Below are 27,397 nucleotides of genomic sequence, written 5' to 3' on the forward strand. Positions count from 1 at the left end.
CGGCCATCTGCCATGGATGCTTTAGCTGAGATTCCTGCATTGCTGGGGGTTGGACTAGATGACCCTGGGATCCCCTCCTATCTCTCCACTCCTGAATTCTAGGAGGAGCTTCCTCTAGGGCTGAGCTGGGTGGACTCGGCTTGGCAAGGGTTAAAGGGAACCGAGCTGCCTTCCTAGAGAGGACAGGAAGCGCAGGGGGGGGCAGGTCCTCCAGAGCCAAGGCCCCTCCCTCCCCAGTCCTTTCCTGCAAGGAAGGGGGGGTTGCTTTGCTGTCTCTGCTGCAAGGGCCGAATCGCAGCCCCCTCCTGGGATCTGGTGAGTCTCCTCTCCCCCCCCCCCCAGAGGGTGCAGTGGGGAGACGAGGAGGGGTCCCAGGGCTGCAGCAGGGGAGGGGGCCTGGGGGGCCTGATCTGCTCCTGCAGGGGGGGACCCCAAGTCAGGAAGGAGAGGGTCCTGCCAGGGAGGGGCCAGGTCTGCCACACTCTCCTTCCTGCAGATCAGAGGATCCCTGACTCCCACGAAATCTCCCTTTTTAAAACAAAGGAGTCCCTGGGAATTTAACTCTGTGTGAATTCGCTCAGCCTCATTGCACAACAAAGGAAACATGTGCAAATGGTTTTCCAAAGCTGGACAGGGAGGTGGACTAGCCCCCCCCCCAAAAAAAACCACGGGGAGGGAGGAAGGAAAAGTAGGAAAGAGAGACCAGGGATAAAGAGAGGGATCCCAGGCCATAGTCTGGCTGCTGCATTGCAAACCAGTTTGTTTTAAGCTATCTAACAGAACAACAAAAAATCAAGGGAGATGTCTTTGGCCCCACCCACTTGGCCCTCAGGGGGTTGGCCAGATACATTCCTGGCCCCCAGAAGAGAGAAAAAGAGACCTCACCCCACGAATCTGTCTGGACAGCGGCAGAGATTGCAGAAAAGGAGACAGAAGCAGGGAGTGGAGGTGGGGTGGGGGTGGGGCTGGGGAGCAACTCCTGAGGACCCCCAGGTCAGGACCCCCACTAGAGAAAAGCATCCATTTATCACAAGATACAAATGACTCCCTTATCAGTCGGTTCTGACTTCATGCATTGACTGGAAGGCAGCAGAAACCAGGTTGATTAATCTGACAGAAATCCCTTCAGTTGCCTCCACATTCTGCATTGCTTGAAGGCTAGAGACTTATTTCTTCTCCTCTTCCTCCACCTCTTCCTCTTTCTTTTCAAAAAGATATCTCATGGTCTGGGATCTGGTGCAGTCCAGCCCTGGTTCCCAGCAAGACTCATCCATGCTTGCTCAGGGAACCATTCCCCCCCCCCCCCCGTCCTACAAATTCTGTAACAGAACAATGTATTTGCTTTGTAGGATTTGCTAGAGCTTCTCATTTAGACGGGCAGAACTTGGCAGAAGACCAAAGGGTTCCTTCCGATCTCTCAGAGGCTTCCTGAGACCACAGATGGATGAGCGAGACTCAGCTGGCCCTGGAACAGGAAGAGGCCATGCCAACCAAACTGGGAGCAGTGGGGGATTCTGGGAAAACCCGGTGCAGAAGATCCTGGGTGAGGAGGACACCCTCCGCTCAGAGGTGCAGAGCCAGGAGTTGAGGCAGTTCTGCTGCCAGGAGGCCAAAGGACCCCGAGAGGTTTGCAGCCGACTCTACCACCTTGACCATCAGTGGCTGAAGCCAGAAAGGCACACGAAAGCTGAGATGCTGGACCTGGTGATCTTGGAGCAGTTCCTGGCTGTCCTTCCTCTGGAGATGGAGAGCTGGGTGAGGGAATGCGGAGCGGAGACCAGTTCCCAGGCGGTGGCCCTGGCCGAAGGTTTCCTCCTGAGTCAGGCAGAGGAGAGAAAGCAGGTGAGAGAGACTTTCCTCTGGATACTCCCAAGGGGCTCCAAAGAGGACAGAGAACATCCCATAATGATCTGCTGATGGCCCATCCTTTTTCTGGGAAATGCATCCATGGAATGAGATCTAACACCCTTCAAGTCTTTGCCATTCTCTTTCTAGTATTTCTCACCATTCTCTATTTTGAATCCTTGTTTTTTTTTCAGGGAAAGGATCTCTTTGCAGAAATGGACCTGGATTCCTGTGAGGCAGAGAGGCCTCCGTTGGACACCAGAGAGTGGCCACTGGGTAAGGAGGAAGGTGGTTTTTCTCCACTGGTCTCATTCTGTTGGTTTTCCAACACATCTGAGGGTTCTTTTCATCTTGTTTTGGGGGGAAACAGTTGGGAACAAGGGACCAGAGGAGGGGAGATGTATTTCTGCACAACAAACATATGAAATGGGCACAAACCTCCAAATACTCTCAGTAGGTAAGTCTTTCTCAAAGGCCCATCTGTAGTTAGAGATGCCCTGTTTCACCTGTGAGAGAAGCAGGCACTCCTGGCGTCCTGCTTACCTTTTTTCTCTTGCAGGTGGCAGAAGGATGCCAGCAAGACCTCCTGATCCACCTTTTCATGGGGGCAGAAGGGAAGCAGCAGCTCTGGAACCAGATCAGGTCAGGGAAAGCTGCCTTGTGGGGACAGAGGCTGAGGGATGGAGCAATGTCATGGACTGGTTGGGCACAGAGGAGTGGTGGGAGTAAGCAGCCGGGGAACCAGGAAGGGAAGATGGCTCAGAGCCGAAGGAGTGGAGGTGGAGGAAGGATGAGCGGGAAGAGGGAGAAGCCTGGGAAGAGGAGGTGTCAGAAACTGAAGGGGTAACAGGGCTTAGTGAGCTGGAAGACTCTGTGGCAGAATGCAGTGCAGAATCAGAGGCAGAAGAGGAAGGAGGCGAGTGGGAGAGGTGAGTCAGGAGAAGGAGGAGCCACCGGTGGCTCCCTCTCCTTTTGCCAGAAGCCACCCTCCCTGCTTGTCTCTGAGAGCCAGGAGACCCCCTGCATTGCAGGAATCTCTGCTAGATGGTCATTCAAAATAGGCTTATTTTATTTCTAGACTGATCACTGAAAGCAAAAATTTGTTTCTAAGCAGTGGACAAATGAGAACAAATAGTGGCCTGAAAACACAAGGTGGAGTACCACCTATTTGCACAAAGACGAATACCCATAATTAAAATGCAGAATAAAATAACTATCCATAAATAAAATGTGCAGCAAAGCAGTTCTATTTAAACAACACCGCAATTTACAGGAAGGAAACAACAGAGCATTGTGGAGCAGATCATATTACTGCTGTCTCAGAGGACGACATTTCCCTTTTTCTTTTAGGGTCCAGTGTGCTTTGAAGATGTCGCTGTTCGTTTCACGGATGAGGAGTGGGCGTTGCTGGATCCTGACCAGAGAGCTCTGCATAAGGACGTCATGGAGGAGAATTGTGGGATCGTGGCCTCTCTTGGTAAGGCTCCCTGTGGGATCGTCATATCTGCCTGGAAATACAAAAAATACCTCTATGTGACCAATCTCATATATTTTCACAGAGCTCAACAGCGCCCCCTGCAACACCTGGGAACCTAACACCCCCACAATAAACAGTAAATTACAGGGGGGGTTTTGAACAATTTTCTTCAAATTATTCCTTTTTCTACCATGATTGGGCTGGTCTGAACCGCCCAGGCCATATTCAATGTCAGCTTCAGAAAGATAAGTAGCTTCAGGTTTTCTGTTTTTGCTCCTGTCAGTCTTGGATTGACCAAAGAGACGACTGACATTGGAGATGGAGGGGATGCCATGACTGGGCCAAACAAAATTCATCCCAGAGAAGAACTAGACTTATTGAATCTCAGGAAAAGTAGCGGTGATGATAATAATAATAATAATAATAATAATAATAATAATAATAAATTTTATTTATATCCCGCCCTCCCCAGCCAAAGCTGGGCTCAGGGCGGCTAACAACAATCAAATAATCAGTCAAATAATCACACAATCTAAAAATATTTCATTATAAAAATTAATTAAATCAAATTGATGGCAACCAATTAAGCAGAATTATGTGCAGGTTGCCAGAGGAGGGAGTCAGGCTGCGCCCTGACCAAAGGCCTGGCGGAACAACTCTGTCTTGCAGGCCCTGCGGAAAGATGTCAGGTCCTGCAGGGCCCTAGTCTCTTTTGACAGAGCATGATGATGATGATGATGATGATGATGATGATGATAGTAATACAGTGGTACCTCGGTTTACAAACTTAATAATAATAATAGTAATAATAATAATATTAATAACAACAACAACAATAATAATAATACAACAATAATAATACAACAACAACAACAATAATAAGAAACTTAAAATTTTCTGGAAGAGGACTGTTCTTAAATGGAGGTACCACTGTAGTAATAATAATATTTTTTTATTTCTACCCTGCCCATCTGGCTGGGTTCCTCCAGCCATTCTGGGCGGCTTCCAACATATATATAAACATGAAACATAAATAATTATAATCTGATCCCATATAAAAAGAACATTAACTTCTTCTTTTTTTACCAACCAATTTTTATTGTTTTCTTTACACAGTCATTTTACAATACATTAAATCACATATATACTTTTAGCTCTGCCGAGCTTGCGACTTCCCTCCTTCCCTTCAGCAGGTATCCCTTATTTTCTCCAGTCGCGTATTTTAATTTGTAACCTTGTATCTGTCTTATACATTGTAGGAGTTATTTCAATCCTGCCAGGGTTTTTAAATTTTTTACAATTATCATTTAAGTACACAGTACATTTACTCCAACTTTCCTGAAATCTCTGATCGTCCTGATCCCGAATCCTGCCAGTCAGTTTGGCTAATTCCGTGTAGTTCATCATTTTCGTCTGCTACTCCACAATGGTGCGAACTTATTGTAATTTCCAGTTTGGGGCCAATATATTCCTTGCCGCAGCTGTGGCATACATAAATAGCCTTTGGTCTGTTTTCTTAACCTCCTTCCCCTTCAAACCCAACAAAAAAGCCTCTAGTTTTTTGGGAAAGGTATATTTAAGTACTTTCTTAAGTTCATTATAGATCAACTCCCCAAAATTCTTTACTTTATCACAAGTCCACCACATATGATAGAAGTCTCCATCCACCTTTTTCCATTTCCAGCATTTCTTATCCCTCATCTTATACATTTTCGCCAATTTTACTGGTGTCAAATACCACCTATATATCATCCTCATTAAATTTTCTTTTAAAGCCGTACACGCCGTGAATTTGATACTTTTGTTCCATAATTTTAGCCATGCATCCAGTTCAATAGTATGCCTAAAATCTATATCCCATTTTATCATTGCTTCTTTCACCTCTTCAACTTTTGAAACCATTCTAATAACAAATCATATATCTTCGATAGTATGCTACCTCTGCCTTCCTCTAATTCTAACTGAAATCTTGATTTTTTTATCCTTAAACCCGGCTTTCCTTTTATCCTCACTCAATATATCATTCACCTGATGGTATTGCAACCAACCTGTAAACATGCCCTCTCTTTACTCTTATGATTTAAGTTTTAACCCTTGTTCCATTTTTCTAATAATTTCCTCAAAGGTGGCTCACCTTCCTTCCATATTTACTTTTTTAACTGTCAGTACCTCTATTGGTGATATCCACCATGGGGTTTTCCTTTCCAATAAATATTTGTTTCTTTCCCATACTTCATAAATTGACCTTCTGATCACATGGTTTAAAAAACCTTTATGAACTTTTACCTTATCATACCACAGGTACGAGTGCCACCCGTACCTGTTGTCATGACCTTCTAAATCCAATAGGTCCGTATTTTCCAGTGTTATCCATTCCTTTAACAATACAAGACAGGATGCTTCATAATAGAGATTCATACCTGGTAAGGCAAATCCACCTCTTTCTTTTTCATCTATCAACATTTTCATTTTGATCCTCGGCTTCTTTCCCTGCCAGACAAATCTTGACACTATTTTTTGCCATTCTCTACATTGTCCTGTCCCTTTAATCAATGGAAATGTTTGGAATAAGAATAACATTCTAGGTAAAACGTTCATCTTAATCACCGATATTCTGCCCAAAAAGGATAATTTCAAACTGTTCCAAATTTCTAAATCCTTCTTAATCTCTCTCCATATGGTTTCATAATTATCTTTATACAATTTTCCCCCTGTTATCAACCAAATTCCAAGGTATCGTATTTTTTGCCCTATAGGACCCACTTTTTACCCTCCAAAAATGAAGGGGAAATCTGTGTGCGTCCTATGGGGTGAATGCAGGCTTTCACTGAAGCTTGGAGAGCGAGAGGGGTCCGTGAGATGACTGGGGGCTCCGTACAAACGCCACAGTTGGCACCATAGATTTCTGATTGGGTTAATGTTTGGGCTATTCCCAAGCCATTCCAGCAGTGCAATAGGATCATCTTTAAAGCACCTTTTGCACACAGCATGGAACATTCATGGAACTGAATATTGTTGAAATAAGAAAGAAAGAAAGAAAGAAAGAAAGAAAGAAAGAAAGAAAGAAAGAAAGATAGATTTGTATAAATAGAGACCTCCGGGTTAGCGCCATCGGCAATGGCGGAATTCCTCTGACTGGGAGGAATTTGCTTCGTGAAAATTTGGGTCTGGCCGCCACGGCGAAGGCGGAGACCCACTATAAATCACAGGCAAGTGAAGCCTGTGAACGTGGGATTCGGCTGGCACCTTTTGCGCCTCCCTTATTCACGGGGAGACCCGGTTTGGGGGATCCGGAGCGACGCAGGGTGAGCGGCGCTGTGCTTCGAACCGACTGCTTTCTTCACGGAGCGAAGCTGTTGCCGGAGAGCGTTGACTTTTTCCTGTGGACAATTTGACTTTAAAGCAACTACCCGTGAGTAGAGTGAATAATTGGACTTTTAAAACGTTTTAATTTGGCATCGAACGGGGGAGGTTCAAAACAGGAAGTCCGCCTTCCCCTTTTGTAAATAGACTGAAGCAAAGAGGCTGCAAGCTAAAGTCTTGGAAAGCCTACTCTAAAGGACTAAATTTCCATCAGTAAAAAACATCTAACCCCCTTGGAAGCAGGAGAAGAGGGGGGAAGTGTTGGATCGTATATGCCTGCAGGAGAGAGTGAAGGAAGTTAGAACATCACCGCTCCGAACCTGGAAGCGGGCTGTCACTAAGATTGAGGATTGACGTGCTTTGAAATGTTTATTCACTGCAAATAGAACGTTCTTTGACAGTTTGCCAAATAAGAGAGATACATTGTTTTGACTGTCTCCGTCTGATTTTAAAAAGTAACTGTAGTGGTTGGGAGTTACTCGTGCGTAATCCTGCTCCGTTTGAGCTTCGGATTGACTGGTTAAACCCTCCGGACTACGCAGCCCATTTTAGCGTGGCTGCTCTTAGTCACTCGTAGAATCTGTCTGTGGGCGTTTCTTAAAGCGTTGCCAACATAAGAGTTGTTTGACGCCCAATCTTCTCCTCCTCTTACTGCGCGGGAGTCTCCTGCGCAGGGTGGGCGTGGGCAGTGGGGTGCTGGGGCTCTCCTCGCTAATTTCCAATGAAGAGTCCTGGAGCCCCTGCACCTCCCTGTCCTGTTGCTCTCCCTGATCCCTGGTGTTACACTCATTCTCTTCCCCTTCTTCCCGGCTGAGTCTCCCTCTGGTGCTTGGACCTTCCCCTGCAGAATCAGAGACCCTCTCCTTCTCCCGTGCCTCTGATGGCAGTTCCCTGACATCCACCTCCCTCCCAGGGCCCCCTTCACTCCCCCTCCGACCCGGGGGCTCTACTGCCACCTCTTCTCTGGTCGGCGAGCCAAGGAAACCCCTGAAAGAGCTGTCCTCCTCGTCTGTGGATGTGAACACCTCTGCCCACCTGCCACGGTTCCCACCCAAGGAATAATCCTCCCAATCCGATTCTTCTTCGGATTCTGAAAACCCTTTGAAACTTTCTTCCTCCTCTGTGGTGCCGAACTGTTCTTCCCAGAACCGTTCTAAAGGCTTGGGTTTATCTGGGAATCGTCGGTGGAACTCTTCCACCATGTACTCGTCGCCAACTGCCTCTGCGGGCACCCACGTGTTTTCCAACCAGGGCTCTCCTTCCCACGCCACCAAGTACTGCACCTGCCGCCTTCGCCACCTTGAGTCCACTATCTGCGGCCGCGCTGTGGTGTTCCCTCTCTTCTACCTGTGGTTGTGGCAAGACGTCTACCTCCCACCCCTCGAATTCCCGCCCCTCTCTGTGTGGTGAGAGCAAGGACCTATGGAACACCGGATGTATTTTCATGTTGTTGGGCAACCTGAGCTTGAATGCCACTGGATTTATCTGTTGTATGACTTCAAACGGGCCCAGTCTTCTGGGCTGCAACTTCTTGCACCCTCCCTTAAAGGGTAACCCTTGAGTGGACAACCACACGCGATCCCCCACCCTAATGGTTTCCCCTTCCCTCCGGTGTTTATCTGTTTGTTTCTTGTAATTGGCTTTGGCCCTTTCTAGGTTAGTCTTGAGCTGCTGATGTAACGCTTCCATTTCTTCCACAAACTGTTCAGCTGCAGGCACACTCCAGCTCTGTTCCTCATTACCCGGGAATGCCCTGGGATGACACCCATAATTGGCCACGAAGGGGCTCATACCGGTGGACACATGTTCAGCATTATTGTACGCAAATTCTGCTAGCGCCAGTTTTTCTACCCAATCATTTTGCCTTTCGCTGACGTAGCAGCGTAAGTATTGCTGTAGTACACTGTTTGCCCTTTCCGCCTGCCCATTGGTTTCGGGGTGACCTCGACTTGCAGTAGGCTCATGAGCTTCCTCCAGAACCGGGAAGTAAATTGCTTTCCGCGGTCCGATAAAACCCTCAAGGGGGCGCCATGCAGCCTAAAAATGTGTTCTACAAACAACCTTGCCGTTTCTTCCGCCGTCACGGCATGGGAACAGGCGATAAAGTGGCACATTTTGGTTAGCAAGTCGACCACTACCATGACTGCTGTTTTACCCCTCGATTTGGGCAAATCCGTCATGAAATCAATTGACACCACCTCCCAGGGTTTGTTTGGCGTGGGTAGGGGTTCCAGCAAACCTGCTGGCCTCGTGCGTTCCCCTTTGGCCCTCTGGCAGCGATCACACCCCCTTACATATTCACGTACATCTTCCCTCACCCGTGGCCACCAAAATTCTCGGGTCACCAGCATCATGGTTTTGTGTTGCCCAAAGTGCCCCGCTGTGGGGGTGTCATGTAGCTGTTTGAGTACCCTTCTCCTTAGAGCCTCCCCCGGTACGTACATCGCCCCCCGGTAGTACAATACCCCGTCCTTCTCTTCAAACCCCCAGGTGCTCCCCTCCCCGCTTGAAGTTCCCTGATTTTTGTCCGGGCGAATTCATTGTCCCTAGTGAGTCCTGCCAGTTCTCTCGTGCCCACTAGAGTACCCCCACACACCCATCGGTCCTCAGGTATGACGTGGCAGGTCTCCGGCGGCCCCTCTCCTTCGAAGTACTCTGGTTTCCATGAGAGAGCGTCTGCTCTCACGTTTTGCTCGCCGGGCACATACTGGATTTCGAAGGAAAACTTGGAAAACTCCTGCGCCCAGCGCATCTGTCTCTGGTTGAGCACCCTTGCTGTCCGCCAATATTCCAAGTTCTTGTGATCTGTGCAGACCTGGATCTTATGCTGCGCCCCTATCAGCAAATGGCGCCACCGACGAAAGGCGGCGTAAATGGCTAGCAGTTCTCGGTCGTACACGGTGTAGTTTTGTTCCGACTTGCTCAGCTTCCTCGAGAAAAAGGCGCACGGTTTCCATTCTTGCTTGTTCAGTCCTGGCTGCAACAGAACCGCCCCTATGGCTCTGTCTGACGCGTCGGTCTCCACCCTCATTGGTTTCTCCAAATCCACATGTAGTAATTGTTCCTCCGACGCAAATGCCTTCTTCAATTTTTCAAAGGATTGCTGGGCTGCCTCCGTCCACACAAACTTCCTTTTACTACTGAGACAGTCCGTGATTGGGGCCGTCATGTGCGCAAAGTTTTTGATGAACTTCCGGTAGAAATTTCCAAAATCCAGGAACCTCTGGACATCCTTTCGTGTCTTTGGGGTTTTCCACTCCAATACTGCTTGCACCTTGCTTGGGTCCATGGCTAAGCCTTTATCAGATAACTTGTACCCCAGGAACTCCACCTCTTGGGCATGAAACTGACATTTCTCTAGCTTGACCCACAACTGGTGTTTCTGCAAACGTTGTAGCACTTCCCTGACATCTCTCACATGTTGTTCCTCATTTTCTGAATAAATCAAGACGTCGTCCAGGAATGCCACACAGTTCTTGTAAAGCAGAGACCCAAGGGACTGGTTAAATTTGTTTGGAAAATCTCCTTATTTTTGCTTATAATTGTTGATAATTGGGGGATTTAAAGGGGAAGGAAGTAAAGTCAGGGGTGAAGGGAATCTGTGGGGGGAGAGATTTGGAGATGACGGGAAAGGATGGAAAGGATTGGAAGAAAGGGGGCGGGACCCCGGGGGAAAGGAAGTTGTCCCATCAGGAAGAAATTAAAGACCTAGACAACTTATGGGCCAAAATAAAGGAGGAATTTAAGCAAAATGTATTATACATGGAAAGCAAATTAGGAGAGGTACAGGAGAGGATTGATAAAAAGATAGAAGGAGCAGTTGGAGAACTCTCAATTAAAATTCAAGACCTCTCTGCTAAGTCCAAACTGATTGAAGAATCTAACAAAAAGCTGCAGAAAGAGACGAGGGAACAGAAAAAAGAGACAATGAAGATAAAAGAAGAGTTAAGAGAGTTAAGCAACTCACAAGACAGGATTTGGGATAATCTAGCCATGGCAGATATGCGGCAAAAACAGCTTCATCTAAAATTTAGGGGAGTAGCAGAGGAAAGAAATGAAGATATAAGAGGGAAAATGATCAAAGAACTCTCTAATTGGCTAGGTTTAAGAGAGGAAGAGATGGCACTCACCATAGATAATGTATTTAGGATGACAAGGTCCAAACATTTAAAAACTAATAAATTCTTGGGGGATTGTTTGGTAATCTTTAACTCTTTGGAAATGAAAAACTTAATTTTAAGAAAGAGCTGCCATAACAGATTAAGAATTGATGGAAGGCCTATTATTATTTACAAAGAAATACCGGTCAGGTTATTACGTAAAAGAGAGGGATATAAACAGGTGGTAGCCGTCTTGAAGAGAAATGGGATACAATTTAGATGGGAGTTCCCAGAAGGGATTGCTTTTTTTTACAAAGATAAAAAATTCAGATTGATGGACATACAGGAGGTGGAGAAGTTTTTGAGAAGATATGAAAAAGATTTGGGAAAGGCAGAGAATAGACCTGGGACTAGAGAGGAGGAGGTGGAGGGGGAGATAAGGAGCGGACAGGAGGGGGAGAGGGGGAAGGAGGAAAGGGTAGTGGAAACAGATGAGGAAGATGATGAGGCCATAGTGGGAGCAGAGACGGCAGAGGAGGGGGAGCTCTCAGGAAACAAAGGCGGTAGATTATAGTTCGGGATTCCGGCTAGAGGTACCGTAACAGATAAAGGAAAACAATAACACACACATTAAAATTTTTGTCCTGGAATGTGAATGGGTTGAATGAGAAAGCTAAAAGGAATAAAATTGAGAAAGTTTTGAAAAATAAGAATTATGACGTAATTTGCTTTCAGGAAACTCACATTGCTAAGAAACATAAACATATTCTGGTGAATAAAAAACTGGGAGTAGAGTTTATCAATTCGGAGGTAAATAAAAAAAAAGGAGTAGTGATATATGTTAAAGAGAAGTGGGAGCCTGTACAGATTTGTAAAGACGAGGAAGGAAGAATCTTAGGGATCCAATTAAATTTCCGGGGGGGGGGGATTAACGTTGTGACGGTTTATGCCCCGAATACAAATAGAGCAGAATTTTTTGAGAAACTTGAACGTATTTTATTAGAGCTAGAAGCTCATAAATTAATCCTGCTCAGGGATATGAACGGTGTTCCAGTACCGGATCTGGACAGGAGTGAAAAGAGGGGGAAATTGAACAGGGGAAAATTGCCGAAATCTTTTAATGATATGGAGGAAAATTTAGATCTAATTGACATTTGGAGGCATAAAAACCCCACTTCTAAACAGTTTACTCACTATTCTGAACCCCACCAGAGTTGGGGCAGAATTGACCAGATCTGGATGACAAGAGTACTTTCGTTGAAAGTAAAGAGATGTGAAATCCAACCTAGGACACTTTCCGATCATTGTGCCCTGGTTATGGAAATAAAAAATGAAGTAAAGGGACAATACAGGTGGAGGGTGAACGAGAATTTATTTGAAAGTGAGGAGGTGAAGGAAAAAGCTAAAAATACTCTGAAAGAATATTTGGATTTAAATTTGAATAAGGAAGCCACCATAGATATTGTATGGGACGCCAGTAAGGCGGTCTTAAGGGGACTCTTAATACAACAAAATAATTATAGGAGGAAATTAAGGGAACAAAAGAAAGAGGACATCCTCACTCAACTGAGAAACTGTGAGAGAAAATTGACTACAAACCCGACAGATGATGAGACCATTCGAGCCTCTAAAGTGCTGCAGTCTCAATATTCAGCGATATTAAATCAAATAGAATGGAGAATTAAATTTATGAAGCAGAGGTACTTTGAATCGGCGAATAAAATGGGGAAGTTACTCGCGTGGCAGTTAAGAAAAAGAAAGAAACAAAACGTGATAAATAAAATAATAATGGAGGATAACATCATAGAAGACCCAAACGAAATAGAAAAAAAGTTCATTCAATTTTTCGAAAAGTTGTATGAAAGAGGGGAGGAAGATAGCGCAGAAATTAAAAACTATTTGGATCAAAGTGGAGGGAAATATATAACAGAAGAGGATAGAGCACAATTGAATAAGGAGGTCACAGTAAATGAGATTAAGGAGGCTATTAGTAGGATGAAGAATGGAAAGGCCCCTGGGCCGGATGGTCTGTCCTCAAAATATTACAAAATGCTAGGGGAATACCTAGCGCCGGTGCTTAGAGATTTCATAAATAACATCCTCCAGGGAGGGAAGATCCCCGGCTCTTGGAAAGAGGCATACATAACTTTGATTCCAAAAACAGAAACTGAAAAAACAGACATAAAAAATTATAGGCCAATTTCATTGCTTAATAGCGATTATAAGATCTTCGCTGATATTATGGCAAGTAGACTCAAGAAGCTTTTAATGAAATACATACATAAAGATCAAGCGGGATTCCTCCCTAATAGACATCAGAAAGATAACATTCGCCATATATTAAACATCATTGAGTATTTAGATATGAGAATAGATATCCCAGCAGTATTAATCTTCATAGACGCCGAAAAAGCCTTTGATAATGTCTCCTGGGAATTTTTATCACAATGTTTGGAAAAGGCAGGCATAGAAGGCCCTTATATGAAAGGCATTAAGGCAATATACTCAGAACAACAGGCCAGGCTGATTATAAACAACAATCTGACCAAACCTTTTAAGATTATGAAAGGTACAAGGCAGGGCTGCCCACTGTCCCCCCTGTTATTTATAATGGTATTAGAAGTAATTGCAAATAGAATAAGAGAGGCAGCAAACGTGAGGGGGATAAGAATCGGGAAGAAAGAATTCAAGCTGAAGGCGTACGCCGACGACCTGGTCCTGTCCTTGGAGAACCCAGTGGACAGTGCCAGCAGGGTGGTAGAATTATTGGAGGATTTTGGCAGATTGTCAGGATTTAGATTACATAGGAAGAAAACAAAAATTTTAATAAAGAACCTGGCTGATCAGGATAAAATCCAGCTGGAAAAAAAGATTGGTATTAAAATTGTGAATAAAGTAAAATACTTGGGAATTTGGTTATCACTGAAAAATATAAATTTGGTTGAAGATAACTATAACAAGGTATGGCACGAAATAAAAAAAGACTTGGATACTTGGCACAGGCTGAAACTTTCATGGACAGGAAGGATGGCAGCAATTAAGACTACTGTTCTTGTTCCAAAATATTCCGATAATTAAAGGCACCTCCCGCTTTAGGAACTGGCAAAAAATCCTGACCAAGTTTATTTGGCAGGGGAAGAGAGCCAGAATAAAGCTCAAATACCTAACAGACTCAAGAGAGAGAGGTGGCTTTGCAGTCCCGAACATAAGGCTCTACTATGAGGCAGCTTGCATATGTTGGATAAAGGACTGGGCCACCCTTAAGAACACAGACCTATTAGATTTGGAGGGTTTTGATATTAGGTTTGGGTGGCATGCCTACCTGTGGCAGGAGAAAAGTGGGGTCCATAGAGGTTTTACCAACCATATAGTTAGAGGCTCATTACTGGAAGTGTGGAATAGGTATAAAAAATTGATTGAAAAAGGTACCCCGTGGTGGCTCTCCCCAGTTGATATCATCAAAATAAAAAAAATAAATATGACAGGTGAAAGATGGACATATGAGGATCTTTTAGTAAAGACAGAAGAAGGGTGGAAGGTGAAGCCTTACGAGGAGTTGAAAGGCAAGATAAAAGAATGGCTACATTTTCACCAGATTAATGCACTGTGGGGTGAGCACAAGAAACTGGGGATGAATGGAAAAAAAATCAAGATTCCAGGTGGAAATCTTAGAGAGTAATGACAAACTCCTCTCCAAAATGTATAAACAATTACTGGAATGGGATACAAAAGAGGATCTGGTGAAGGGGGTGATGGTAAAATGGGACAGAGACCTCGGACATAATATTGAATACAATAAATGGCAGACACTCTGGAGGAAAGGTATGAAATTTACAGCGTGTGCAACCCTTCGTGAAAATCTAGAGAAAATGATGTACTGCTGGTACCTGACCCCAGCAAAGTTAGGAAAGATGTATAAATCTGTAGATCAGTGTTTCCCAACCGGTGTTCCGCGGCACACTAGTGTGCCGTGAGATGTTGGCTGGTGTGCCGTGGGAGGGAGGCGGGGCGGCGGCGGCGAGGATCCGCGTCAAGCCGGGGGCGGCTCCGCGGTGGTGGTGCCGAGGTTTCTCTCTCCATTCTCCCCTCACACACACACACAGGAAATAACACAGGATCAGCTGACAGGACCCGGCCAATGGGGCGGCGGCGGGGCAGCGTGCGCAAAAGGGAGGAGCGCGAGACAGCGGACGAGGAGGAGGCCGGCATGTCCGGGCAGCAGCAGCAACAACAGCAGCAGCAACTCCCGGCGACGGCTCCTCAAGCCCCGGGCAACCCTACTCCCTCACTGGCCTCGGCCGCCCTCCTGCTCCACCCTCCGCCGCCTCCCCCGCCGCCGCCGGCCACCTCGCCTCCCCCTTGCCTCCGCCCGCTATCGCCGCCACCACCACAACAGCCGCCGCCGCCTCAGCTGTCACCGTCCCTCAGTCCCTCGCTTTGCTGCCTCCTCCCACCCCCAAAGCTTGGAGATTCCCCGGCAAGGGGGAGGAAAAAAATTGAAACTTACACTTTCATGCGTCCCTCCCGGCGTGACGCTGCGCGCTGACGTCACGGGGCTGTAATGGTGGTGTGCCTCGAGATTTTTTTCATCAAACAAGTGTGCCTTTGCCCAAAAAAGGTTGGGAAACACTGCTGTAGATAACACCTGCTGGAGATGTAAAGACAAGGTTGGGACTTTTTTCCATATCTGGTGGACCTGTGATGTAGTGAAGGAATTTTGGGGACAAATCTATGACGAATTGAAGAAAATCTTGAAGTATAACTTTCCCAAAGTTCCTGAGTTGTTTCTTTTAGGTATGATTGGCGAGGAAATAAAAAAATCAGATCAAACCTTCTTTCAATATGCCATGGCCGCGGCGAGGATTTTAATAGCGCAAAAATGGAAATCCCCTGAATTACCCACGATTGGAGAGTGGCAAGTAAGGTTATATCAATATATTGAATTAGCGAGACTAACACAAAAAATAAGGCAAAATAATACAGTTAAATATAAAGATGAATGGACTAAATTTTTAAACTATTTTGAGATTAATATGGGAATTAACAACTTAACAGTAGACGATAATTAAAACCTTCGACGTATAATGCTAATGACAGTATTACTGCAGAAGTAATGGAAGGATATGTAATCCAAGACCGAGATGAACGGAAGTTAATTATTTGTCAGTGTTTATGATTTGTGTGTCTCTCTTTTTTCTTTCTTCTTTGGCTCTTCTTTTTTTCTTTTTCTTTTTTTCTCGTTGGAACTTTTCTTGTAAGTAAGTATATATATGTATTTTAGTATGAAATGTGTACTTTTTTCAAAAAAAAAAAAAGTAAAGCAGAGACCCCAACACGTGGTGCATAAAAGCTTGAAAACAGGCGGAGCCTGACTGTAATCCGAAAGGCATAACGAGATATTCAAAAGCTCCCAGGGGTGTGAACATGGTGGTCTTCCATTCATCCCCCTCTCTCATCCTGATCAAGTTGTAAGCCTTTGTCAGAATGTCATCAATTCTGGGCATCAGGAAAGTTACAGGTTCTGACACCAAATTTACGCCCCTGTAATCCACTACAAGCCTCGGTTTATCAGTGTCCTTTTTGTCCACGAAAAATACTGGACTGCCCCCCACTGCCTTGGACTCTCTTATAAACCCTCTCTTTAGGTTCTTGTCGATAAAGTCCCGTAGCTCCTTCATCTCTCTGTCAGACATGGCATACAGCTTACCCACCGGCAGCTGCGCCCGAGGGAGCAAATTGATCTGGCAATCGAACGGCCTGTGGGGGGGGCAGTCTATCTGCCTCCCTTTCACTGAAAACCTCTTTCAGGTCAGCATATTGCGGTGGCACCTCCCCTTTACCCTTCACTGCAGTGCTTGCCACTCTGGCTACGCTCATCCTTGGTGTTTCCCCTCCTAGGCAGTGCTGCAGGCAGTAGTCAGACCTAAAGCTGATGGTCCTCTGATGCCACGCCACCACCGGATCATGCTGTGCTAGCCAACTCATCCCCAATATTATTGGTGGACCCACTACTGAGGCAACATGGAAAGCGATTGTCTCAGTGCCTAGGCACTCTCATTCTCATCGGTGGGGTTTGGTGGGTAACTTCCCCCCCCCAATCAGCTCCCTCCCATCAATGGTGGTGACTTGCAGAGGTGCATCCAAAGGTAGTAGGTGAAGCTGATGCTCTAAGGCAAAGTCCCTGCTAAAAAAATTGCATGAGCTTCCTGAGTCCAGCATACCTTGAACCTTCACTGGGTGCCCATTTGGGAGCTCAAGCACCACCTCAATGGCAATTGCTGCTCTTGGGGAATCTGGTTTGGGCACATTCATTGGTTGTTGGCTCGGCTGCTGTGCCCGCTGATTGGCAGCCAAGCGCTTCCGTTTCCCTGCTCCGGGGTCTGGGGTTCCTCCTCCTCTCTCCCCACTGCCCCCACCATTGCTTGCCAGCCCTTTCTTTGTGGGCAGACTCTAGCAAAATGTCCTGGCTTTTGGCAAAGGAAACATTTCTTGGTCGTTTTTAGATCCTTTCCCTCCCTTTTGTGACTCTCTCTGGTGTTTGAAACTTCCTGGGCGCGCGCACTGCCTATTTCCATTGGCTCCGCCGGCGGGGAAGGCTGCCTAGGTATTCTAGGAATGCGGTAGTCATGACAACGCTGCTCTCTCCCTTCCCGCCTCTCTTGAGCCCGCGCTTCCTGTCGTACTCCTATCGCAAGGGCTGCCTTGGTCAGCTGGTCCATAGACTCTGTGTGGGCGGGGTGCGCGCGAAAGTTCTCCCTTGACCGTTGGAGAAAGTCCCTCCTCAAATAGCATCTGAATGGGTTCTGCGTCCAGCTGCCACCCCAAACGATGAACAATCATGGCAAAACGTGACCAATAGTCTCTAACTGACCCTTCTCCCTGCTTACAGTTTAGCAGTTCCCGTTTGGTCACACTCTGCTGCACATCGCTACTGAACATAGCGTCCATCGCCTGAAAGAATTTCGATAGATCCTCCATGGCGTCATTCTGCGTCGCCATAAGCGGCCGAATCCACTCTCGTGCCCCGTCCTCCAAGTGCCCCACAATATAAGCAACTCGGGCTGCGTCATTTTCAAAATCATTTTTCTGCAGCTTCAAGGCATATTCTATTTCTGTTCTAAATGCCCCATAATCTTGAGGCTTTCCCCCAAACTTGTGCACCAGTCCCGGTACCTTCCTCGCTAGGGGGGTGGGTTTCCCCTGAGCATCCAACGCCCGTCGTTCGTCCAGCCTCGCCGTCAGGATGGCTATGTGCTCTTCCAAATCGCGGTTTCTCTCCTCCAGTGATTGGCCTCCAGCCGCCCCTCCCGTGGCTCCAGCTCCTCCGGTCGTACTCATGATGCCCCCTTCTGCTTGTTACGCACGAATAACCTTCAGGGACAGACAGATTGCTGTAGTGGTTGGGAGTTACTCGTGCGTAATCCTGCTCCGTTTGAGCTTCGGATTGACTGGTTAAACCCTCCGGACTACGCAGCCCATTTTAGCGTGGCTGCTCTTAGTCACTCGTAGAATCTGTCTGTGGGCGTTTCTTAAAGCGTTGCCAACATAAGAGTTGTTTGACGCCCAATCTTCTCCTCCTCTCACTGCGCGGGAGTCTCCTGCGCAGGGTGGGCGTGGGCAGTGGGGTGCTGGGGCTCTCCTCACTAATTTCCAATGAAGAGTCCTGGAGCCCCTGCACCTCCCTGTCCTGTTGTTCTCCCTGATCCCTGGTGTTACACTCATTCTCTTCCCCTTCTTCCCGGCTGAGTCTCCCTCTGGTGCTTGGACCTTCCCCTGCAGAATCAGAGACCCTCTCCTTCTCCCGTGCCTCTGATGGCAGTTCCCTGACAGTAACTGAAAACTGAAACTAACTAACTTTAATGCTTGAACTGCATCTTACTGCTTGAACTGCATTTAAAAGGGGACATTACGGACTGTTACAAATTGCAACTGTTTCCCTCTAGAGGAAGTTTTTGAAACTGTCACAGGAGCTGGATTAGGTAATTCCCAGCTGTAAGATAAAAACTGTGTGACTGTGGAACTGACCTTGAATTCTTTAAGTGTTATGGCAGATGGAAAGGGAAAGATAGACCAGTCAATCCCAGAAAAAACAACAAGGTCTGGAAAGTCTTGGCAGCAACCTAGGAGAGCCTCAACATCAGGTCCCCCTGCTTCCTCAGCAGCTGCATCAGTACATTCTAAAACAAGAGGAATGTCAACAGAAGAGGCATTAGCGGCTGTATTGGGTAAGATTAATGACGCATTGGAACATCTTAACAAGAAAGCAGACGCGACAAATGCGAAAGTGGATGCTGCAACTATTAAAATTGATTTAAATACAGAAAGTATAAATAATTTGGGACAAAAGGTGAATACTAATACAGAAACCATTCAGAAATTGATACAGGAATCTACTTTGATCCGACAGACCGCAGAGGAAGCCAGGGAAAAAGTTGCTGTTGTAGAAGATAAAATAACACAACTGGAGGCAGAGAGGGTCCCAGATCTACAGAGGCAACTTGATGACCATAAGCTGACGCTTTCTATGATTGAGCTCAAAGAAAAACAGACAAATTTGAGGATTAGAGCTGTACCTGAACTGGAGAAGGACAGTTTGATAGAATTTCTCACGCATGAAAAATGAAACTATGAAAAATGTTGGATTGAAGTGAAAAAGGACTTAGAAATATGGTCAAATTTGAAGTTATCATTGCTAGGTCGAATTGCTGCGATAAAAATGAATGTATTGCCAAGGATGTTGTTTTTGTTTCAAAATCTGCAAATTATAGACAAGATGGACTGTTTCAAGAAGTGGTAGAGAAATATTTCCTGATTTGTCTGGCAGGGCAAGAAGCCTCGAATAAAATTTAAGATATTAACTGATGCTGGATTTGCCCTGCCAGACTTTAAACTTTACTATGAATCAGCTGCTTTTTGCTGGCTGAGAGAATGGCTGCTTCTTGAAAACACTGATGTGTTGGACTTAGAAGGTTTCAACAATGTATTTGGTTGGCATGCATATCTGTGGTATGATAAGGTAAAAGCACATAAAGCGTTTACAAACCATATTGTTAGAAAAGCATTGTTGAATGTCTGGACAAGATATAAGGAAACACAGCCCAGAATAACTAAGGAGATAGTACAAGAATACTTGGCTAGTTTAGATGTATTCAAGTCTCCAGGGCCAGATGAACTGCATCCAAGAGTATTGAGAATTCCTGGAGAACAGGCAAAGTCCCGGCAGACTGGAGGAGGGCAAATGTTGTCCCTATTTTCAAAAAGGGGGAAAGAGAGGACCCAAATAATTATCGCCCAGTCAGTCTGACATCAATACCAGGGAAGATTCTGGAGCAGATCATTAAGCAAACAGTCTGTGAGCACCTAGAAAGGAATGCTGTGATCACCAATAGTCAGCATGGATTTCTGAAAAATAAGTCATGTCAGACTAACCTGATCTCGGTTTTTGTTCTGTCTTGGGCCCGGTCTTATTTAACATCTTTATCAACGACTTGGATGATGGACTCAAGGGCATCCTGATCAAATTTGCAGATGACACCAAACTGGGAGGGGTGGCTAACACCCCAGAGGACAGGATCACACTTCAAAACGACCTTGACAGATTAGAGAACTGGGCCAAAACAAACAAGATGAACTTTAACAGGGAGAAATGTAAAGTATTGCACTTGGGCAAAAAAAAAAAAATGAGAGGCACAAATACAAGATGGGTGACACCTGGCTTGAGAGCAGTACATGTGAAAAGGATCTAGGAGTCTTGGTTGACCACAAACTTGACATGAGCCAACAGTGTGACGCGGCAGCTAAAAAAGCCAATGCAATTCTGGGCTGCATCAATAGGAGTATAGCATCTAGATCAAGGGAAGTAATAGTGCCACTGTATTCTGCTCTGGTCAGACCTCACCTGGAGTACTGTGTCCAGTTCTGGGCACCACAGTTCAAGAAGGACACTGACAAACGAACGTGTCCAGAGGAGGGCAACCAAAATGGTCAAAGGCCTGGAAATGATGCCTTATGAGGAACGGCTAAGGGAGCTGGGCATGTTTAGCCTGGAGAAGAGGAGGTTAAGGGGTGATATGATAGCCATGTTCAAATATATAAAAGGATGTCACATAGAGGAGGGAGAAAGGTTGTTTTCTGCTGCTCCAGAGAAGCGGACACGGAGCAATGAATCCAAACTACAAGAAAGAAGATTCCACCTAAACATTAGGAAGAACTTCCTGACAGTAAGAGCTGTTTGACAGTGGAATTTGCTGCCAAGGAGTGTGGTGGAGTCTCCTTCTTTGGAGGTCTTTAAGCAGAGGCTTGACAACCATATGTCAGGAGTGCTCTGATGGTGTTTCCTGCTTGGCAGGGGGTTGGACTCGATGGCCCTTGTGGTCTCTTCCAACTCTATGATTCTATGATCTGCTAGAAAATAAAACCCCAAGATGGTTGTCACCAATGGAAGCGAAGTCACAGAAAAAACTCAATATGGAGGCCAAATGGCCGAAATATTGGGAAATTTTGGAACAAGATGGAGACAGAGTAAAAGTGCAGAGTTTTGAAAAATTAAAAAACAAAGTGCGAGATTGGCTCCATTATTATCAAATAATGGAGGCATATAATTTGGATTAAAAAGTTGGCTTCCAGGTGCAAAAATCAAAATTGGAAACAGAATTGTTAGATCCCAAAATTAGGAATTTGTCAAGAATGTAGAACTTGCTGTTGAAATGGAACACACAGGATGAAATGGTGAAATCAGTTATGATTAAATGGGCACGAGATGTTGGACATAACATTATGATGGCTGACTGGGAACAGTTATGGACCACAGGTATGAAATTTACGGCATGCAATGCCCTAAGAGAGAATTTAATGAAAATGATTTACAGGTGGTACATGACACCAGTCATGCTTGCAAAAATTTACCATTTGCCCGAAAATAAATGTTGGAAATGTAATGAGATTGAAGGTACATTCTTTCACCTCTGGTGGACATGCCCAAGGATTAAGACATTCTGGGAGATGATTTATAATGAAATGAAAAAGGTATTTAAATATACCTTTCTGAAGAATCCAGAGGCCTTTCTCCTGGGCATGGTCGGCCAATTGGTGCCAAAGAAGGACAGAACTTTACGTATGCAACAACAGCAGCAAGAATACTCATCACAAAGTATTGGAAGACACAAGATTTACCCACCCGGGAAGAATGGCAGATGAAGTTGATGGACTATATGGAATTGGCGGAAATGACTGGCAGAATCCGAGACCAGGGAGAAGAGTCGGTGGAAGAAGATTGGAAAAAATTAAAGATTATTTGCAGAAATATTGTAAAATTAATGAGATTTAGAAAAATGGTGGAATGAAGTTATAGGGCTTTGGCAGAAATGTTATAAGGAACTAGGTACAGATAGATTGTTAATGTATTAAAGGGGAAAAAACAAGGTTAGAAAATGTTAAGATTAATTACAGGACAGAAAACAGAGGAAGGTGGGAAGGAATTGCTGTAACAGTTAATTGAAGTGGAATACAAAAAGGGAGGCGTGAGGAAGTCAATGAAACAAGTGAATGAAGGTTAAGATTGGAAATATTGGATGTGTGTTTAATTGTTTTTGTTTTGTTTTGTTAACTCAATGTTTTATGTAGTGTTTTTGTTTTTGTATTATATTGATTTGTTTAATTCCTTTTTTCTTTTTCTTTTTGTAATCTTTAAACTCTTAATAAATATTACTTTTTAAAAAAAGATTTGTATAAATATATATAGAAATGCTTCAGTATCTGGGAAAAGATCACTTGTGGAATGCTTCAGTTTGGGCTCAACATTCCCATTAATGATGCAAATTCTGCCCACACCTTTTGCTGCCATACAACCCCAGATCATCACACTGTCTGGGTGTTTCACAGTCGGTGTAATGCAAGTAGGATGTAAATCTTCTCTGATTCTTCTCCTCTTGCCCAGTTAAAGAAACTTGCGTATTTCATGCCATCACTACCAAGCAAGGTAGTGTCCCATTGTTCCGCTGTCCAGTTAACATGGGTTTAATCTTTTCAACTTTTGCTTGAGAGATTACAATGGCTTTTTCCTTAGAATTCTAACATTTAGATCAGTCCTTGCACTCAACTTCCCATTACATTGCGCCATGTCATCTTGTATACACCCAGAAGATTTTCTTCTGTCATGTAGGGATAGTGTCTCCACTCGTCCATCATCACTTGCCTTTGTGCACCTTTTCCTGCCTTTACCAGTCAGATTTTGTAGTGACTGAGTCTCCTTATACCCCTTCAAAAATATAGAAAGTCCAGCTTTTTGTTTTGTTTTCCCCAATCTTTCATCTAATTTATTCATAACTGTAGTTTTGTTCACTTAATATTAGAATCTTACATCACTTTCTGGGTGACCAGTCAACTCTTTGTGCCATTTCTATAATTTTATTATGTTTTACAACCTCACTAAATGAAAGAACACAAAAAACCAAACAACTTGATAGCAATCACATAACACACTGAAAAAAGTCAACCTAAGCAAGTTGTGCTTCCTTTTTTGGTTATTGGCTATAACGTTTGATAAAATACAGGTAATTGAACAAACTTTGTTGGATTACATTCTTGATTAAATTATCTTTCCATTGATATATAATTTTATGATATTACTCCAAAAGAAGTGGTGTTTTGAGCCATCAAACCTCTGAAATACACTTTTTTCCGGAAGTCGTCCACAATTTTGACCACGACTGTATAACAAAGCAACATTCAACAACTCATCAGAATCTCATAATAAACAAACAACACAGGTAATGAACACACACCCAACTCCCTTCAGATCTTCTCCATTTGTTCCTGAGGCTCTAATCCCTTTTTGTTTCCATTTCAGATGGTGATGAATTGGAAATCGAGAACAAAGGTGACAACGACAAAATCCCCAGAGAGGAGAAGCCATGTGAAAATTTGGAGTGTCGGGAAACTTTCAGTCAGAGCTCCTATTCGACTTCCCATCAACAAAATCTCCTTGGAAAGAAACTATATCAATGCATGGAATGTGGAAAGAGCTTCAGTCAGAGCTCCTCTCTCACTTCCCATCAAAGAATTCATACAGGGGAGAAACCATATCAGTGCTTTGAATGTGGAAAGAGCTTCATTCACAGCCACAGTCTCACTTCCCATCACAGAATTCATACAGGGGAGAAACCTTTTCAGTGCTTTGAATGTGGAAAGAGCTTTAGTCACAGCCACAGTCTCACTTACCATCAAAGAACTCATACAGGGGAGAAACCTTATCAGTGTGTGGAATGTGGGAAAAGCTTAACTCATAGCTCCTCTCTCACTTCCCATCAAAGAATTCATACAGGGGAGAAACCCTATCAGTGTGTGGAATGTGGAAAGAGCTTCACGCATAGCTTCTCTCTCACTTCCCATCAAAGAATTCATACAGGGGAGAAACCCTATCAGTGTGTGGAATGTGGAAAGAGCTTCACTCACAGCCACAGTCTCACTTCCCATCAAATAATTCATACAGGGGAGAAACCCTATCAGTGTGTGGAATGTGGAAAGAGCTTCACTCACAGCCACAGTCTCACTTCCCATCAAAGAATTCATACAGGGGAGAAACCCTATCAATGTGTGGAATGTGGAAAGAGCTTCAGTCAGCATGCCCATCTCACTAAGCATCAGAGAATTCATACAGGGGAGAAACCCTATCAGTGTGTGGAATGTGGAAAGAGCTTCAGGCAGAGCGCCAATCTCACTTTCCATCAAAAAATTCATACAGGGGAGAAACCTTTTCAGTGCTTTGAATGTGGAAAGAGCTTTAGTCGCAGCCACAGTCTCACTTCCCATCAAAGAATTCATACAGGGGAGAAACCCTATCAGTGTGTGGAATGTGGAAAGAGCTTCAGTCAGAGTGCCCATCTCACTAAGCATCAGAGAATTCATACAGGGGAGAAACCCTATCAGCGCTTTGAATGTGGAAAGAGCTTCAGTCAGAGTGCCCTTCTCACTAAGCATCAGAGAATTCATACAGGGGAGAAACCCTATCAGTGTGTGAAATGTGGAAAGAGCTTCAGGAAGAGCTCCAATCTCACTAAGCATCAGAGAATTCATACAGGGGAGAAATCCTATCAGTGTGTGGAATGTGGAAAGAGCTTCAATCAGAGGTCCTCTCTCACTTCCCATCAAAGAATTCATACAGGGGAGAAACGCTATCAGTGTGTGGAATGTGGAAAGAGCTTCAATCGGAGGTCCTCTCTCACTTCCCATCAAAGAATTCATACAGGGGAGAAACCCTATCAGTGTGTGGAATGTGGAAAGAGCTTCAGTCAGAGTGCCCATCTCACTAAGCATCAGAGAATTCATACAGGGGAGAAACCCTATCAGTGTGTGGAATGTGGAAAGAGCTTCAATCAGAGGTCCTCTCTCACTTCCCATCAAAGAATTCATACAGGGGAGAAACCCTATCAGTGTGTGGAATGTGGAAAGAGCTTCAGTCAGAGTGCCCATCTCACTAAGCATCAGAGAATTCATATAGGGGAGTAACCCTATCAGTGTGTGGAATGTGTGAAAGCTCCTCTCTTTGTTTTCCCATCAGAGAATTCATACAGGTTAGAGAGAGAAAGGGCACGTGGCCTACATACATAGATTTGCTGAAGGGAAATGGTAATTAAAAGAATATGAGGAAATAAAAGATCATTTGCAGAGTTGGTTACACTACAGACAATTACATGAGCTGTACAAGGAAGATAATAAGAAAAGAAAAGGTTTAGTTATACATTTTCTAGATTTCAACAGGAAATTATAGAAGAAGTGCAGATGCTGAAGAAAGTGTATAGTATTTTCATAGAATCATAGAGTTGGAAGAGACCACAAGGGCCATCGAGTCCAACCCCCTGCCAAGCAGGAAACACCATCAGAGCACTCCTGACATATGGTTGTCAAGCCTCTGCTTAAAGACCTCCAAAGAAGGAGACTCCACCACACTCCTTGGCAGCAAATTCCACTGTCAAACAGCTCTTACTGTCAGGAAGTTCTTCCTAATGTTTAGGTGGAATCTTCTTTCTTGTAGTTTGGATTCATTGCTCCGTGTCCGCTTCTCTGGAGCAGCAGAAAACAACCTTTCTCCCTCCTCTATGTGACATCCTTTTATATATTTGAACATGGCTATCATATCACCCCTTAACCTCCTCTTCTCCAGGCTAAACATGCCCAGCTCCCTTAGCCGTTCCTCATAAGGCATCGTTTCCAGGCCTTTGACCATTTTGGTTGCCCTCCTCTGGACACGTTCCAGTTTGTCAGTGTCCTTCTTGAACTGTGGTGCCCAGAACTGGACACAGTACTCCAAGTGAGGTCTGACCAGAGCAGAATACAGTGGCACTATTACTTCCCTTGATCTAGATGCTATACTCCTATTGATGCAGCCCAGAATTGCATTGGCTTTTTTAGCTGCCGCGTCACACTGTTGGCTCATGTTGAGTTTGTGGTCAACCAAGACTCCTAGATCCTTTTCACATGTACTGCTCTCAAGCCAGGTGTCACCCATCTTGTATTTGTGCCTCTCATTTTTTTTGCCCAAGTGCAATACTTTAAATTTCTCCCTGTTAAAATTCATCTTTGTTTTGGCCCAGTTCTCTAATCTGTCAAGGTCGTTTTGAAGTGTGATCCTGTCCTCTGGGGTGTTAGCCACCCCTCCCAGTTTGGTGTCATCTGCAAATTTGATCAGGATGCCCTTGAGTCCATCATCCAAGTCGTTGATAAAGATGTTGAATAAGACCGGGCCCAAGACAGAACCCTGTGGCACCCCACTAGTCACTCTTCTCCAGGATGAAGAGGAACCATTGATGAGCACCCTTTGGGTTCGGTCAGTCAGCCAGTTACAAATCCACTGAGTGGTAGCATAGTCAAGACCGCATTTTACCAGCTTCTTTACAAGAATATCATGGGGCACCTTGTCAAATGCCTTGCTGAAATCAAGGTAGGCTACATCCACTGCGTTCCCTTCATCTACCAGGCTTGTAATTCTGTCAAAAAATGAGATCAGGTTAGTCTGACATGACTTATTTTTCAGAAATCCATGCTGACTGTTGGTGATCACAGCATTCCTTTCTAGGTGCTCACAGACTGTTTGCTTAATGATCTGCTCCAGAATCTTCCGTAGTATTGATGTCAGACTGACTGGGCGGTAATTATTTGGGTCCTCTCTTTTCCCCTTTTTGAAAATAGGGACAACATTTGCCCTCCTCCAGTCTGCCGGGACTTCGCCTCTTCTCCAGGAATTCTCAAAGATGACTGCCAGTGGTTCTGAGATCACATCTGCCAGTTCTTTTAATACTCTTGGATGCAGTTCATCTGGCCCTGGAGACTTGAATACATCTAAACTAGCCAAGTATTCTTGTACCATCTCCTTAGTTATTCTGGGCTGTGTTTCCTCTGCTGAATCATTTGCTCCAAATTCTTCAGGTCGGGCATTGTTTTCTTTATCGGAGAAGACTGAGGCAAAGAAGGCATTGAGGAGTTCAGCTCTTTCTGTGTCCCCTGTTTGCATTTCACCATCTTCTCCTCTGAGTGACCCCACTGTTTCTTTGTTCTTCCTTTTGCTACGAACATACCCATAAAAGCCTTTTTTGTTGCTTTTAACCTCTCTAGCAAG

General features: G+C 44.8%; 1 protein-coding gene across 2 annotated transcripts; it reads left to right on the forward strand.

Annotated features, from left to right (window-relative positions):
- Positions 1-221: 221 nt before the first annotated feature.
- LOC309530340 (uncharacterized protein) lies at positions 222-25,914 on the forward strand. 2 transcript variants are annotated; one of them, XM_082219221.1, is made up of 7 exons: positions 222-315; positions 1,350-1,842; positions 2,040-2,121; positions 2,405-2,487; positions 3,196-3,322; positions 23,633-25,163; positions 25,319-25,914. In XM_082219221.1, the coding sequence occupies exons 2-7, from the start codon at positions 1,441-1,443 to the stop codon at positions 25,416-25,418; spliced, it is 2,325 nt and encodes a 774-aa protein (XP_082075347.1). In that variant the 5' UTR covers positions 222-315; positions 1,350-1,440; the 3' UTR covers positions 25,419-25,914. The 2 variants fall into 2 exon arrangements, with proteins under 2 accessions (XP_082075347.1, XP_082075346.1); XM_082219220.1 differs by having other exon boundaries at positions 224-315; positions 23,633-25,912.
- Positions 25,915-27,397: the final 1,483 nt, after the last annotated feature.

The sequence above is a fragment of the Podarcis vaucheri genome (assembly GCF_965113315.1).
Source record: "Podarcis vaucheri genome assembly, chromosome: 4".
Classification (NCBI taxonomy): Eukaryota; Metazoa; Chordata; class Lepidosauria; order Squamata; family Lacertidae; genus Podarcis; species Podarcis vaucheri.